Source organism: Schistocerca serialis, chromosome 4, assembly GCF_023864345.2.
Source record: "Schistocerca serialis cubense isolate TAMUIC-IGC-003099 chromosome 4, iqSchSeri2.2, whole genome shotgun sequence".
Taxonomy (NCBI): Eukaryota; Metazoa; Arthropoda; class Insecta; order Orthoptera; family Acrididae; genus Schistocerca; species Schistocerca serialis.
This window is the reverse complement of record NC_064641.1, coordinates 286,005,444-286,018,838: the sequence shown is the minus strand read 5'-3', so window position 1 is coordinate 286,018,838 and position 13,395 is coordinate 286,005,444. Positions and strand designations below refer to the sequence as shown.

The window sequence follows — 13,395 nt, the reverse complement described above, 5'->3', positions numbered from 1 at the left end:
TCTCTATTTTTAGTGGCCATTAATGGTCTAGCAGCAGCTGTCGGGCCCTTCTCTGTATGCAGACGACTTCTGCATTTCGTACTGTTGCTCTAGTACTGTTGTTGCTGAGCGGCACCTCCAGGGAGCCATCCACAAGGTGCAGTCATGGGCTCTAGCCCACGGCTTCCAGTTTTCAGCTGCAAAATCGTGTCGTGCACTTTACCTTAATGACGATCCACTCACTGTAATGGAGACATATCAATTCCTAGGACTGGTTTTCGACGTTTGATTGACTTGGTTCCCTCATCTTCATCAGCTTAAGCAGAAGTGCTGGCAGCACCTCAATGCCCTCCATTGCCTGAGCAACACCAATCTGGCTTCGGCTGGACCTTTTGCATGGCCCTAAGGACTCCGTTAACCCCGCCGCTCTCCGCTGTCACTTCCTCTCGATTCTTGATGTGTTCCGGGGCTCTGAAATGGTTTACTCGACGGCTCAATGGCTGATGGTCACATAGGCTTCGCATTATGTTCATGGAGGACATATTGAGCAGCACTCCTTGCCAGTTGGCTGCAGTGTTTTCAATGCAGAGCTGGCAGCCAAATATCGTGCTCTTGAGTACATTCGCTCATGCCCCAGCGAGTCATTTCTCCTGTGTACTGACTCATTGACCAGCCTACAAGCTATCGACCAGTCTACCCTTGCCACCCTCTGGTAGCGTCCATTCATTGGTCCATCTATGCCCTGGAATAGTCCTGTCGTTCCGTGGTGTTTGTGTGGACCGCAGGACACGTCGGAATCCCCCGCAATGAACTTTCCGACAGGCTGACCAAACAGGCAATGCGGAAACCGCTTCTGGAGATAGGCATCTCCGAAGCTGACATGTGTTCTGTCTTACACTGCAGGGTTTTCTGGCTTTGGGAGACGGAATGGCATGACAGCACGCACAACAAACTGCGTGTCATTAAGGAGACTATGAATGTGTGGAAGTCTTCCATGCAGACCTCTCACAGGGAATCAGTTGTCCTGTGCCGGCTCTGCATTGGCCATATGTGACTAACACATGGTACCCTACTTGGTTGCAGTGTTGCTGTGGCTCCCAAATAACAGTCGTCCACCTCTTGCTGGACTGCCCACTTTTAGCCGCTCTGCGGCAGACTTTTAACTTTTCCAGCACCCTGCCTTCAGTGTTGGGCAACAATACCTCCACAGCAGCTTCAGTTTTACGTTTTATCCATGAGAGTGCATTTTATACTTCTATGTAGATTTCAGCGCATGTCCTTTCTCCCTCTGTGTCCTCCACCCTAGTGCTTTTAAGGTGGAGGTTTTAATGTGTTGCAGAGTGGCTTGGCTTTCCCGTTGGTTGGCCAGCCACTGTAATCTGCTTTCATGTTTTACTCTCTTCTGTTTCTAGTGTCTCTCTGTTGTTTTCTTGTCCTCTTTTGTTTCTTTTAGTGTTTGTTGCCTTCCCTTCATTCTTGTGGCTTTTCGTTTCTTTCTGTTTCGTGTTATACGTTTCGTCTGTTTTATTCTCATACTTGTGGTATTGTTTTAGTAGGAACAAGGAACCGATGACCTCATAGTTTGGTTCCTTCTCATGCCTCTAAACCATCCAACCAACCTACTAACCTTGGACCTTGCTGTTGGTGGGGAGGTTTGTGTGCCTCAGTGACAGAGGTAACTGTACTGTAGTTGTCACCACAACAGAGTGTTGTCTGTTGAGAGGTCAGGCAAACTTGTGGTTCCTGAAGAGAGGCAGCAGCCTTTTCAGTCAGGGGCAACAGTCAGGATGATTGACTGATCTGGCCTTGTTGACATCACCCAAAATGGCTATGCTATGCTGGTACTGCCAACAGCTGAAATCAAGGGGAAAGTACAGCCATAATTTTTCCCAAGGACTTACAGCTCTCTTGTATGGTTAAATGATAATAACATCCTCTTGGGTAAAATATTTCGGAGGTATGGATCGGAGCATGGAATATCAGGTCTCTTAATCAGGCAGGTAGGTTAGAAAATTTAAAAAGGGAAATTGACATGCTAAAGTTAGATATAGTGGGAATTAGTGAAGTTCAGTGGCAGGAGAAATAGCACTTTTGGTCGGGTGAATACAGGGTTGTAAGTACAGAATCAAATAGGGGTAATGCAGGAATGGGTTTAATAATGAATAAAAAAACAGGAACGTGAATAAATTGTTGTAGCCAAGATAGACATGAAGCCCACACTCACCACAGTAGAACAAGTTTATATGCCAACTGGCTCCACATATGATGAGATTGAAGAAATGTATGACGAGATAAAAGAAATTATTCATATAGTTAAGGGAGATGAAAATTTAATAGTCATGAGGGACTGGAACTTGATAGTGGGAAAAGGAAGAGAAGGAAAAATAGTAGTGAATAGGGACTGAGGGAAAGGAATGAAAGAAGAAGCTACTTGGTAGAATTTTGCACAAAGCATAATTTAATCATAGATAACACCTGATGGAAGAATCATGAAAGAATGCTGCATATGTGGAAGCTAGCTGGAGACACGAGAAGGTTTCATATTGATTACATAATGGTAAGACAAGACTGATTACATAATGGTAAGACAGAGATTTTGGAACCAGATTTTAAATTGCGAAAATATTTCTGAAGGCAACTGTGGACTCTGACCACAATTTATTGGTTATGAACTGTAGATTAAAATAGACAAAACTGCACAAAAGGTAGGAATTTAAGGAGATAGGACCTGGATAAACTGAAAGAACTAGAGGTTGTAAATAGTTTCAGAAAAAGCATTGGGGAAAAACTGACAAGAACAAGGAAAGGGAATACAATAGAAGAAGGATGGATAGCTTTGAGAGATGAAATAATGAAGGCAGCAGAGGATCCAGTATGTAAAAAGATGATGTCTATTAAAAATCGTTGGGTAACACAAGAGATATTGAATTTAATTGATGGAAGGAGAAAACAAAAAAATAAAGCAAATGAAAGGGAAAGCAAATATGTAAAAAATGAGATTGGCAGGAAGTGCAAAATGGTGAAGCAGGAATGGCTAGAGAACAAATGTGAGGATTTAGAAACATATATCATGATAATATAGGTGCTGACTCTGGGAAAATTAAACAGACCTGTGGAAAAAAGAGAACCACCTTTCTGAATATCAAGAGCTCAGATGGAAAACCAGTCCTAAGCGAAGAAGGGAAAGCACAAAGTTGAAAGAAGTATATAGAGGGTCTACACAAGGGAGATGTCCTGTAGGGCAATATTATGGAATTAGAATAGAATCTAGATGAAAATGAGATGGGGAAATATGACACAGTGTGAAGAATTTGACAGAGCACTGAAAGACCAAAGTCGAAACAAAGCCTCTGGAATAGACAACATTGTGTTAGAACTGCTCATAGCCTTGGGAGAACCAACCATGACAAAACTCTTCCATCTGGTGAGCAAGATGTGTGACACAGGTGGAAAACCCATAGACTTCAAGAAGAATATAATAATTCCAATTTCAAAGAAAGCAGGTGCTGACAGGTGTGAAAATTACCAAACTATCAGTTTAATAAGTCACAGTTGCAAAAAACTAACACAGATTCTTTATAGAAGAATGGAAAAACTGGTAGAAGGCGAACTTGGGGAAGATCAGTTTGGATTCCGGAGAAATGTAGGAACACACAAGGTAACACTGTTGCTACGACTTCTCATAGAAGATAGGTTAAGGAAACGCAAACCTACATCTATGGCATTTGTAGACTTAGAAAAAGCTTTTGACAAGGTTGACTGAGAGACTCTCTTTCAAGTTCTAAAGTTGACAGGGGTAAAATACAGGGAGAGAAGGCCTATTTACAGTTTGTACAGAAGCTACATTGCAGTTATAGGAGTCAAGGGGCATGAAAGGGAAGCAGTGGTTGAGAAGGGAGTGATACAAGGTTGTAGCCTATCCCGATGTTATTCGATCTGTACATTGTGCGAGCAGTAAAAGGGGGGGGGGGGGGGGGGGGGGAATATTCGATCTGTACATTGTGCGAACAGTAAAGGAAAAAAAAAAAAGAGAGATGGAATTAAAGTCCAGTGAAAAGAAATAAAAACCTTGAAGTTTGGCAATGACATTGTAATTCTGTCAGAGACAGCAAAGAAATTGGAAGAGCAGTTGAATGGAATGGACAGTATCTTGAAAGGAGACAATAAGATGCGCATAAACAAAAGCAAAACAAGGGTAATGGAATGTAGTTGAATTAAGTCAGTTGAAGCTATGGGAATTAAATTATGAAATGAGAAACTGAAAGTAGTAGATGTAGACTGACAATGGTAAGAAAAGTATTTTGAAGAGGAGAATTTTGTTAACGTTAAGTATGGATTTAAATGTCAAGAAGTCTTTTCAAAAAATATTTTTATGGATTATAGTCATGTATGGAAGTGAAATGTGGACAATAAACAGTTTAGATTAGAGAATAGAATAGATGCTTTTCAAATGTGGTGCTACAGAAGAATGCTGAAGATTAGCTGTGTAGATGACATAACTAATGTGGAGGTACTGAATAAAACTGGGAACAAAAGAAATTTATGGCACAACCTGACTAGAAGAAGGGATTGGCTGGTAGGACACATTCTGAGACATCAAGGGATCACCAATTTAGTACTGGAGGGAAATGTGTGTGTGTGTGGGGGGGGGGGGGATCATAGAGGGAAATCAAGAGATGAATACAGTGTGCAGATTCAGAAGGATGTAGGTTGCAGGAGTCACTCAAAGAGGCTTGCACAGTATGGAGTAGCATGGAGAGCTGCATCAAACCAGTTTGGACTGAAGACCACAACAACAGTAGTGTGGTATTCCAAGGGCACCATGGTTATCCTGACAGGTTGCATTATTATCAAAGATCATGTGATCAGTTTGGTTGATCAGGTCCATCCCATGTTAAAATGTTTGATCTTCAAAGGAAATGCTGTATTCCAAGATGACAGGACCCCTGTTCATCCTGCTCTCATCATCCAGGACTGGTTTTGTGAGCACAGGGATGAATTGTTACATCTCTCCTGGTCACCACAGTCACCAGATCTCAATATTACTGAGCTTTTGTGGTCTTCTTTGTAGAGACAAGAGTATGATCAATAATCATCTCAATCATTATTACTTGGTTTTGCCACTAATTTGCAGGGAGAATAATATAAGATTCTCTTGAAACCATACAAGATCTGTATTGATCCATTCTGTGATGGCTGCAGGCTGTATCAAATGGCAACATTTTCTTACACCATAGTCATGATAGTGTATTGTGTTTTTGGTGTTACATATTTTTCTCCATCCCCCGTACATGTCAGTAATGTGTGGTGCTTGTGCTATTGATCTAGTTCTTAAGCTGTTATGGAACAACATGATTTGTGCTTTTTAGCTTCTGAAGGTTGTTTACTGTTTAAGGTTTATGTTATAAAGCATAATTATACCATAAGGATAATTCAACTCAGAACACTCTTAAATTACAAAGTGACAGAGTAGCTGGCCAGTACTTATTTTTAGATGATCTTTCAAGCACTGCCAGTAGAAATACTTAAAAATAAATGAAACTATTCCTAGCCTTTGGAACTGTTAGCTGTTTCCTATGGGAAGAAAGAGGGATAGGTTAGAGAAGGCTGGAAAGGAGGAGCATGTTGCTCAGACCCCAGACTGGAGCCCATTTAGATAGCATGAAGTTGAGCTGTAATGATTTCATAAAAATATTTAATGTTTTGATGAGGCCAGCACAGTCAGTCAGTTCTGAAGAAAGGTCAGTAGACAGGTCCTTCTCATCCTAGAGTCAAATCTGCCACTCATTTCTAACCTTGCCCAAACCTATCTCTCTTTCTTCACTGAGGTAGACATTGTCAACTCTAAAAGTTCAGATTTTTTTTCCCCTAGCTGAAAGTTTATTTCCCACCTTTACTTGGAATTTTCCTCCCAGATGTAAATAGTGGCTAGCCATTCTGTCTACTTGTAATAAAGCAAAATTAGTGTCTTATGAATGTTCACTAGTATATGAACTCTGCTGCAGTGCAAAAATTTCAGTTCGGATTACTTTGACTTCTTTTCCATGTTTTAGATCTTTTGTCTCCAAGATCCTATATGGAATAACTTCATATGCTTTGCTTGTACAGTCATTTTTTACTCTTTACATCTTCATTTTTTCTTAACTACGATTTTTAACAATGAAGAAACTGGCAATTCCAAACGCTGATATTTGATATACTTTTCTGTCATTGTGTTAACTCTTTTACAGCAATGGATAAATTAACATCCTTCTTCTCTTCCACAAAATGTAAATTTTACCCAGCAATATGTTTGGCCACTAGCAACAATTTAAAAGATCAGCTTCAAAATTAAATATTCATATACACAATGATTCTTATAAGAATTTAAATGCCTACTGACACCTACACATAGGGTCGGTTTAGGGCTCAAGTAACACAAGCCAGCAGAAGGACACCAGATGTGCCATAACTCTGAGATTTCAATACGCTACATATCACATTTGAGATGCGAAGAGGTGGAGGGGGGGGGGGGGGGGGGAGGAGGAGGAGGAGGAGGAGGAGGAGGAGGAGGTGGAGGTGGAGGTGGTGGGGGAGGGGGGTGCCAGAGGTGTCCAAGTGCAAGATTTGTATACAATGTGTTTGACAATTAGCACAATGTGTTTAACAATTAGCAGCAAAAACTGATGTGGATTTTCAAAGTGTACAAGGGAAAAGCAAGGATGGGGAGGATGTTGAATGATTAGTCACTTGTGTGGAGAAATGTTCTCAAACCAGCCCTGCCTACACGCATATCCACCAGTCATGAAAACCAGTTTCAGATAAGTGAGCTGTCATCAACCAAAACTTGCATGAGAATTCTAGTCACAGAAGGAAGGCGAAATTAATAAAGACAAAGCAAATGCAAAGCACAGTGTTCATTCTTGCTTACAGATATTTTTTTAATCATTAACTGCTTCTATTACTTTCTCACTGGATGTGTGTCTTTATCTACTGTAGAATTTTTTCAGAAGAGCAGTTGATGGCCGTCACTTTCTGACAAACCGTAGTTGCATGAGGGATATTTGAAGAGAACACATTTCTTCCTGGTCAGCATAATAATAAAATTGTCTTCATACAATTGTATTTAAGTCCAATAAAATGGAATGCTGCATATTAATGAAAGTACTTATTTGACTAGTGAAAGTTGACATAATTTCATTGCCTGCTGGCACACTTTCCTCCTGACAGAAAGTGAAGACAACATACTTTGTATCCTGCCACTTGTAGGGAAGCAGCCTACTCATGCCGTATAAAATTCACATCAGTCTTTCCATTGGTGCCAGCCAGTCCGCTGTAACTAGCTCTGATGTCATAAATGTTGCGCAATACTTTAAAAATCAAGTAAATAAACTGAAACGTTTCTAGCATCTCAGGAGTAATACTAAATCAATAGGTGTTGAATATCAGTTCAACAACTTTAACCATTTTCGAAATTTGGACGTTTTTCTGTAAAAATCATTGGCGCAACAGAAAAGAGCTAGAAACTTAAAAATTTGTATTTAGATTCCTTTTGCATAATAATTTAGTAGAAACAGTATTCTGGATCTCACAAATTAAAATTTTAGTTGAAATTCATGATTTTCTGGTTTTTGTCTTAAAAATTAAGGAAGCAAGATAGATTAAGTAGGCGAATGAATAAGGCTAGGATGTTTAAATTTAAGTAAAAGGGAGATCCGCTATAATCATAAAGATGTGAGAAGTTTCAATTGAATAACTATAAAACTATAGCGATAGCGTATCTCCAAAGGGCAAGTTCAGAGCTCGTCTACTGCGTGTAGTGTAATTAAATTAATTCTCTCGCCCAAAATATTTGACTCAGCCACATCAGACTTTTATTATGATTACTTACCTCTGTGCTGAATGCACATATAAATTGAGAGCTTCATCGGCTATCAGCAATGATTTATTCGATAACTTAAAGTGGTGCATTACTAGCCCAGCGGCTAGTCGGGAGAGCAGAATTGATGAGGCGTTCTCTTAGCCGTCCGCACCGTGGCTTTATATATAAGAACGCTGCATGAGAGAAGAAGGCCCCATTTCTCTCCAGACACTGATTAGCGCACCACCTGTGTCGGGAGTCGCGTCGCGTAGGTATCATTGCTATAAACAGCCTCAGATGCCGTAATAAGTTACTCGGGATACGCGTAACCGTGAAATCATTTTTGAGTGAAGTGTTAATTCTGGGATGACTTTAATGATCCATCTTCAGTTTGCGTATGTCGTATTTTCACGTGCCGTCGCGGGACAGACATTCTACCATTATTTAGTGTGGTGTTTGATGAACATTATCATCAAATTATGGTGACCATTCACTTAAACATTTAATTTGAACAGTTATAGTTGCATCAGCGCATTAGACTCTGAACTGCTCTGTTAGTTGGATTGTGTGGATTCTTTTTGGTCTGTGACTTTCAGAATATAGTGAACATTTTTAGAGAATCGTTTTTGATTATGAATCCCAGACACTCTCCTAATTCCTCAGAGCTATAAGCTGTAGCTATAAGTGTATTTCTCAGATGAAGTGGGCACTAGGAATTCTAATTACAGGCTTCACGTTTTGCTAATCACTTTCTGGTTGCCAATATTGTAGTTAGAGAGCCAGTGTTGAGAACGGTAAAAGACTGCATAAATAATAGGAACATTTAACAACAATAATTGCACCCGCCGCCCCACATATGTTGCTAATTGGCCGGGAAAAACAAAACATTTTAAATAACAATAATTCCACCCCCTGTACCACATATGGTGCTAATCGGCCGGGAAATGCATCTTTTCTACATTACACTCTTCATTTAAATAAAAACCATTTATTCCACCAGCCGCCCCACACTATATGCCACAGGACTTGTACTCTATATAGGACTATGTGATGGGCACTAATGACTACACTGCCATATGACCCAATCATAGAAATGGGTACATTAGGTGAGATCACTTTAATTTTTCATGTATCAACCTGACTTTCAGCACTTTTGTTCTCAAATGTTTGCCATAACTTCAACTTTCATACACTCACCAATATTACTTCACCTTCTTAAAATGTTGGTAAAAATAATTTTCCAATTTTTAATCCTTTCTGTCTCACAGCAACTGCTGAGCAAAATGTGCCTAATGAAAAGGTCCTTATTTTAATTCCAATAGTTGCTATTCATAACATAGTTGTACTGTTGTGACACAACGGTTTGAATGTATTTGTATGAAGCACACATGCTGTGAGAAGGAAACTAGGTATAATGATTATTACTTACCTGTAAAAGAAGAAAAGAGTTTCAGCATGACTGAATGAATTGAAATAAATGTGTAAATAAATATTCCTTTTTTAAAAAGTGCAGAAATATATTTAGAATCAGATTCTTTCAATTTTTAGGACTGGTGGCTGTCTGTGTTGTTCAAGAAACTTGTTGGACAGAAGGTATTTTCTGTAAAACAAACAGCTTCTGACTCAGTCAGAATGTATGCTCACTGTGCAAATCCTGATGCTGGTGAAGGATCAGTAACATTATATGGGCTTAATACTGGGAACGAACCTGTATGGTTAAATATCAAAGGCTTAGAAGGCCCTGCAAATGCATATATACTTAGCAGTGACAATGGTCTTCGGTCCAGGTATGGTTTTATTTATGTTCTAGAGTTAATATTTATTTTGCAATGACTGTCATTTGTACACTGAAAAAAGATATATTCTTCATTGTTCTACATTACAGTAATAATAATTGGAGAACTGTCTTTCATTATTGTGCTTTAGTAGCAGTTCATCAAGTAATACTTATTTTACTGGACCTAGTAAGGCATTTCTGGAGGTCCAGTTACGCGTGATGTCAAAAGCAATAGTTTAGGGAGGATAAATGTAGATTATGTCAAACAAGTATCCAGGAACTACCAGAGTAGCCAGCAGCAAAAATTGAAGGAGAGTATGGAGTATTAGTGTGACAAATTCACAATTATTACAGGCTACATGTTAGATGAGTTTGTAATGATGTGGAATGAGTCATTTTGCAGTCACATCACAAATTAATTTACACATACAGTTACATACTGAACATCTCTCTCTCTCTCTCTCTCTCTCTCTCTATCTATCTATCTATCTAGCTATCTATCCCCTCCCTCTTCCCCCTTTTTTTCCCAAAAAGGGAAAAGATATACAGATGTGAGTTAACAATTCCTACCCACCACCTTTTACACATTACAGTAATAGAAATTCTGCAGAATAGGAGTTGTCAAGAAGAAACTTTCTGAGGTTGTTATCAAATTTTACTACATTGTCTTTCAGACATTTTATATCACTGGGGAAGTGGTCAAAAATTTTTGTTGCAGCATTGTGCACCCCTTTTTGCACTAAAGATAACCTTAGTGTGGAGTACTGAATGCCGTTTTTCCTTCTGGTATTGTAATTATGTACTTCACTGTTCCTTTTGAACTGAAGTGGATCATTTACAACAAACTTCATGAGGAAATAAGTATATTGTGAAGCAGTAGTCAGAATGCCCAACTCTTTAAACGGATGTCTAAAAGATGATTGTGGGTGAGAACCACATATTAGTCTTACAGCACATTTTTGTGCAATGAAGACTACCTTTCTTAAAGATGGATTACCCCAGAAAATTATTCCATGTGATATTATTGAATGAAAATTTGCAAAATAGGTCACCTTACTCATTTGTCACTTCCCAAGACTTGCCATGATTCCAGCTGCAAATGGTGCTGAACTACGTTGTTTTAGGAGTTCCAAAATGTGTTTTTTTCCAATTTAAATTCTCATCAATGTGAACCCTTAATAATTTTGAAGTTTCCACTCTGTGTATTATTTACTCACCATGTGTTATATGTGCAAACTAAGTATGTTGTTTCTTTTTAAGATTGAGGAGTGAGACGATTTGCAGAAACCAGTCAGTGATACTTTTAAGAACTTTGTTTACCATTTCTTCTGTTTCTGTACATATTCTTGTATCGACTACAATACTAGTGTTATCTGCAAAAAGAACTAATTCTGCTTATTGTATACTATACAGAAGATTGTTTACATATATGAGGAACAGTAACAGACCTAAGATTGAACCTCGGGGAACACCATATGTAATTTCTCCCCAGTCACAATTATGTCCCTGGACTACTGGGAGTATCGGGAAAAAAAAAAAAAAAAAAAAAATCAACCGATTTGACATGTCTATATTTCTGAAACTAATAAACATGTACAATGAATTTTGTTTTTTGATGAGCGGGAAACTAAGAAAGTTTTTCCTCACCTTTTCATACGTGTTTCTGTATGCACCCCTTGAGATGCACGGCATATGTCAATGTGGTATTCAAATTGTTCCCAAACTGCAGTGAGCATGTCTTGAGTTACAGCTTCCACAGCTGGTGTTATGCGCTGTCTCAATTCATTCATTGTTGTTGGTAAAGGAGGCACATAAAAAGAGTGTTTCATGCACCTTCCACAAGAAATAATCACATGTAGTCAGGTCTGGTGACCTTGGTGGGCAGTAATGTAAGGCTGAATCATTTGGTCCAGTGCGACCAATCCATCTTCAGTAGTCCTTTGATTTAAAAATTCCTGCACGTCCAGATGTCAGTGCAGTAGTGCCCCATCCTGTTGGTAAATTAAGCTATTCGAATCAATCTCCAGTTGTGGGAAAAGAAAGTTTGCATGCATATCAAGATATGTGTAACAGTATTCTTGCCAAAGAAAAATGGACCATTCACGTTATCCCATGAAACTGCAAAAAACACATTACATTTTGGAGATATATATGAAGATAGTAACTGGTCTCAAAAGAACAGATACCATTGATGACCGTGCAGGTTATGTAGGATAAATGATGATTAATTGAAACCCTCAGCTGCTGAGAGGTGTTGTTGATACACACCGATGGGGACAGCTGAAAATGTGTGCCCCAACTGGGACTCGAACCCGGGATCTCCTGCTTACATGGTAGACACTCTATCCATCTGAGCCACCAAGGACACAGATGAATAGCGAACTCTTGAAGCATGCAAGGGATAAGTCCCTGCAATCACGCTATTCATCTGTGTCCTTGGTGGCTCAGATGGATAGAGTGTCTACCATGTAAGCAGGAGATCCCGGGTTCGAGTCCCAGTTGGGGCACACATTTTCAGCTGTCCCCATCAAGGTATATCAACAACACCTCTTGGCATCTGAGGGTTTCAATTAATTAACATTTTAGAGAGTCCCACTCATGTTGTCCAACTTCATGTGGTTGTTGCTTACCCCATTTTCTCACATTATGATGGTTCACCTTTCTATTTAAATTAAATGGAATGTTGCCTCATCACTAAGCGTGGAAGAAAACTGTCAAGATTTTATGTGATGACAACATTTATCTCATTGCAGTTCAGGAAACTCATGTTAAAGATGAAGACTAACTTAAACAGAGAGGTATGATTCCAGGCTGCAACCTAGTTGACGCAATATATCATCGTGCCTATTGTGTGGCTACGTATGTGCGATCATCAATTGGAGATGTCCACTTGTGCTTGGCAACAGTGCATGTTGACATACATGGAGTTGTTGTCAAGACAGAAGATCTGAGCAATATGTACAAGCCACCAACCATTTCCTGGCCCCAAGATGTCCTGCCATACCTGCCACACACAGCAATATACGAGGGGGATTTTAATAGCCACCACTCTCTGCGGAAATGTAGAACAGCTGATGGAAATGGCGAGGCTCTTACTAACTGGACAGACAGTAGCAACCTGTTCTTAGTTTTCAACCCAAAGGCCCAAGGAACATTTAGGTCATCAGCTTGGAGAAAGGAATATAATCCAGATATATGCTTTTTGATGGCTGGCAATAACCATACACCACTAAGAACTACAAGACGTGTATTAACAGGCTTCCCTCATAGCCAATGCTGCCCACCTTGATTGAAATTGGAATCAATATCCCACTAATAACAACTGTACAACGCACAAGGTCACAAGGTGGAATTTCAGAAAGGCAAAGTGGGATATCTACGAGGAAAAATTGGATAAGTGCTTGGGATGGACTCAGGACAGACTCATAGGTGCAGTTAAAAGTGCAGCGAAACCTGCTGTCCCAAGAGGGTTCCATAAACAATATGTACCAGGATGGGACAAAGAGTGTGAAAATAAGTATCAGAGATTCCTGGAGAGTGGAGACCCTGAGATTGCAGATAGCCTAGACAATGCATGGCAAGAGAAATGGATTGAAACCATTGAGTCTCTTGATTTCAAGGCATCTAGTAGACAGGCTAGACAGGCCAGGTCTCTCCTCCGAAAACTAGGTGGAGCTAACAAACTACATCATAAGTCAACAGATATTTCTGCAAATAGGATTTCAGCTCACATACAGGCAACACCTAGAGTGCCAAAGGACAAGGAACATACAAGAATAATACACGGTGAGCTTAGTGC

The 13,395-nt window shown here is 39.6% G+C and overlaps 1 protein-coding gene across 2 annotated transcripts in view; it reads left to right on the top strand.

Annotated features, from left to right (window-relative positions):
• Positions 1–13,395, top strand: part of LOC126473955 (heparanase-like) — a 256,399-nt gene that overhangs the window by 206,653 nt on the left and 36,351 nt on the right. For both annotated transcript variants that reach the window (XM_050101324.1, XM_050101325.1), the window contains exon 7: positions 9,368–9,606. In XM_050101324.1, coding sequence (XP_049957281.1) covers positions 9,368–9,606 — 239 coding nt within the window. The remainder of the gene's footprint in view (positions 1–9,367; positions 9,607–13,395) is intronic.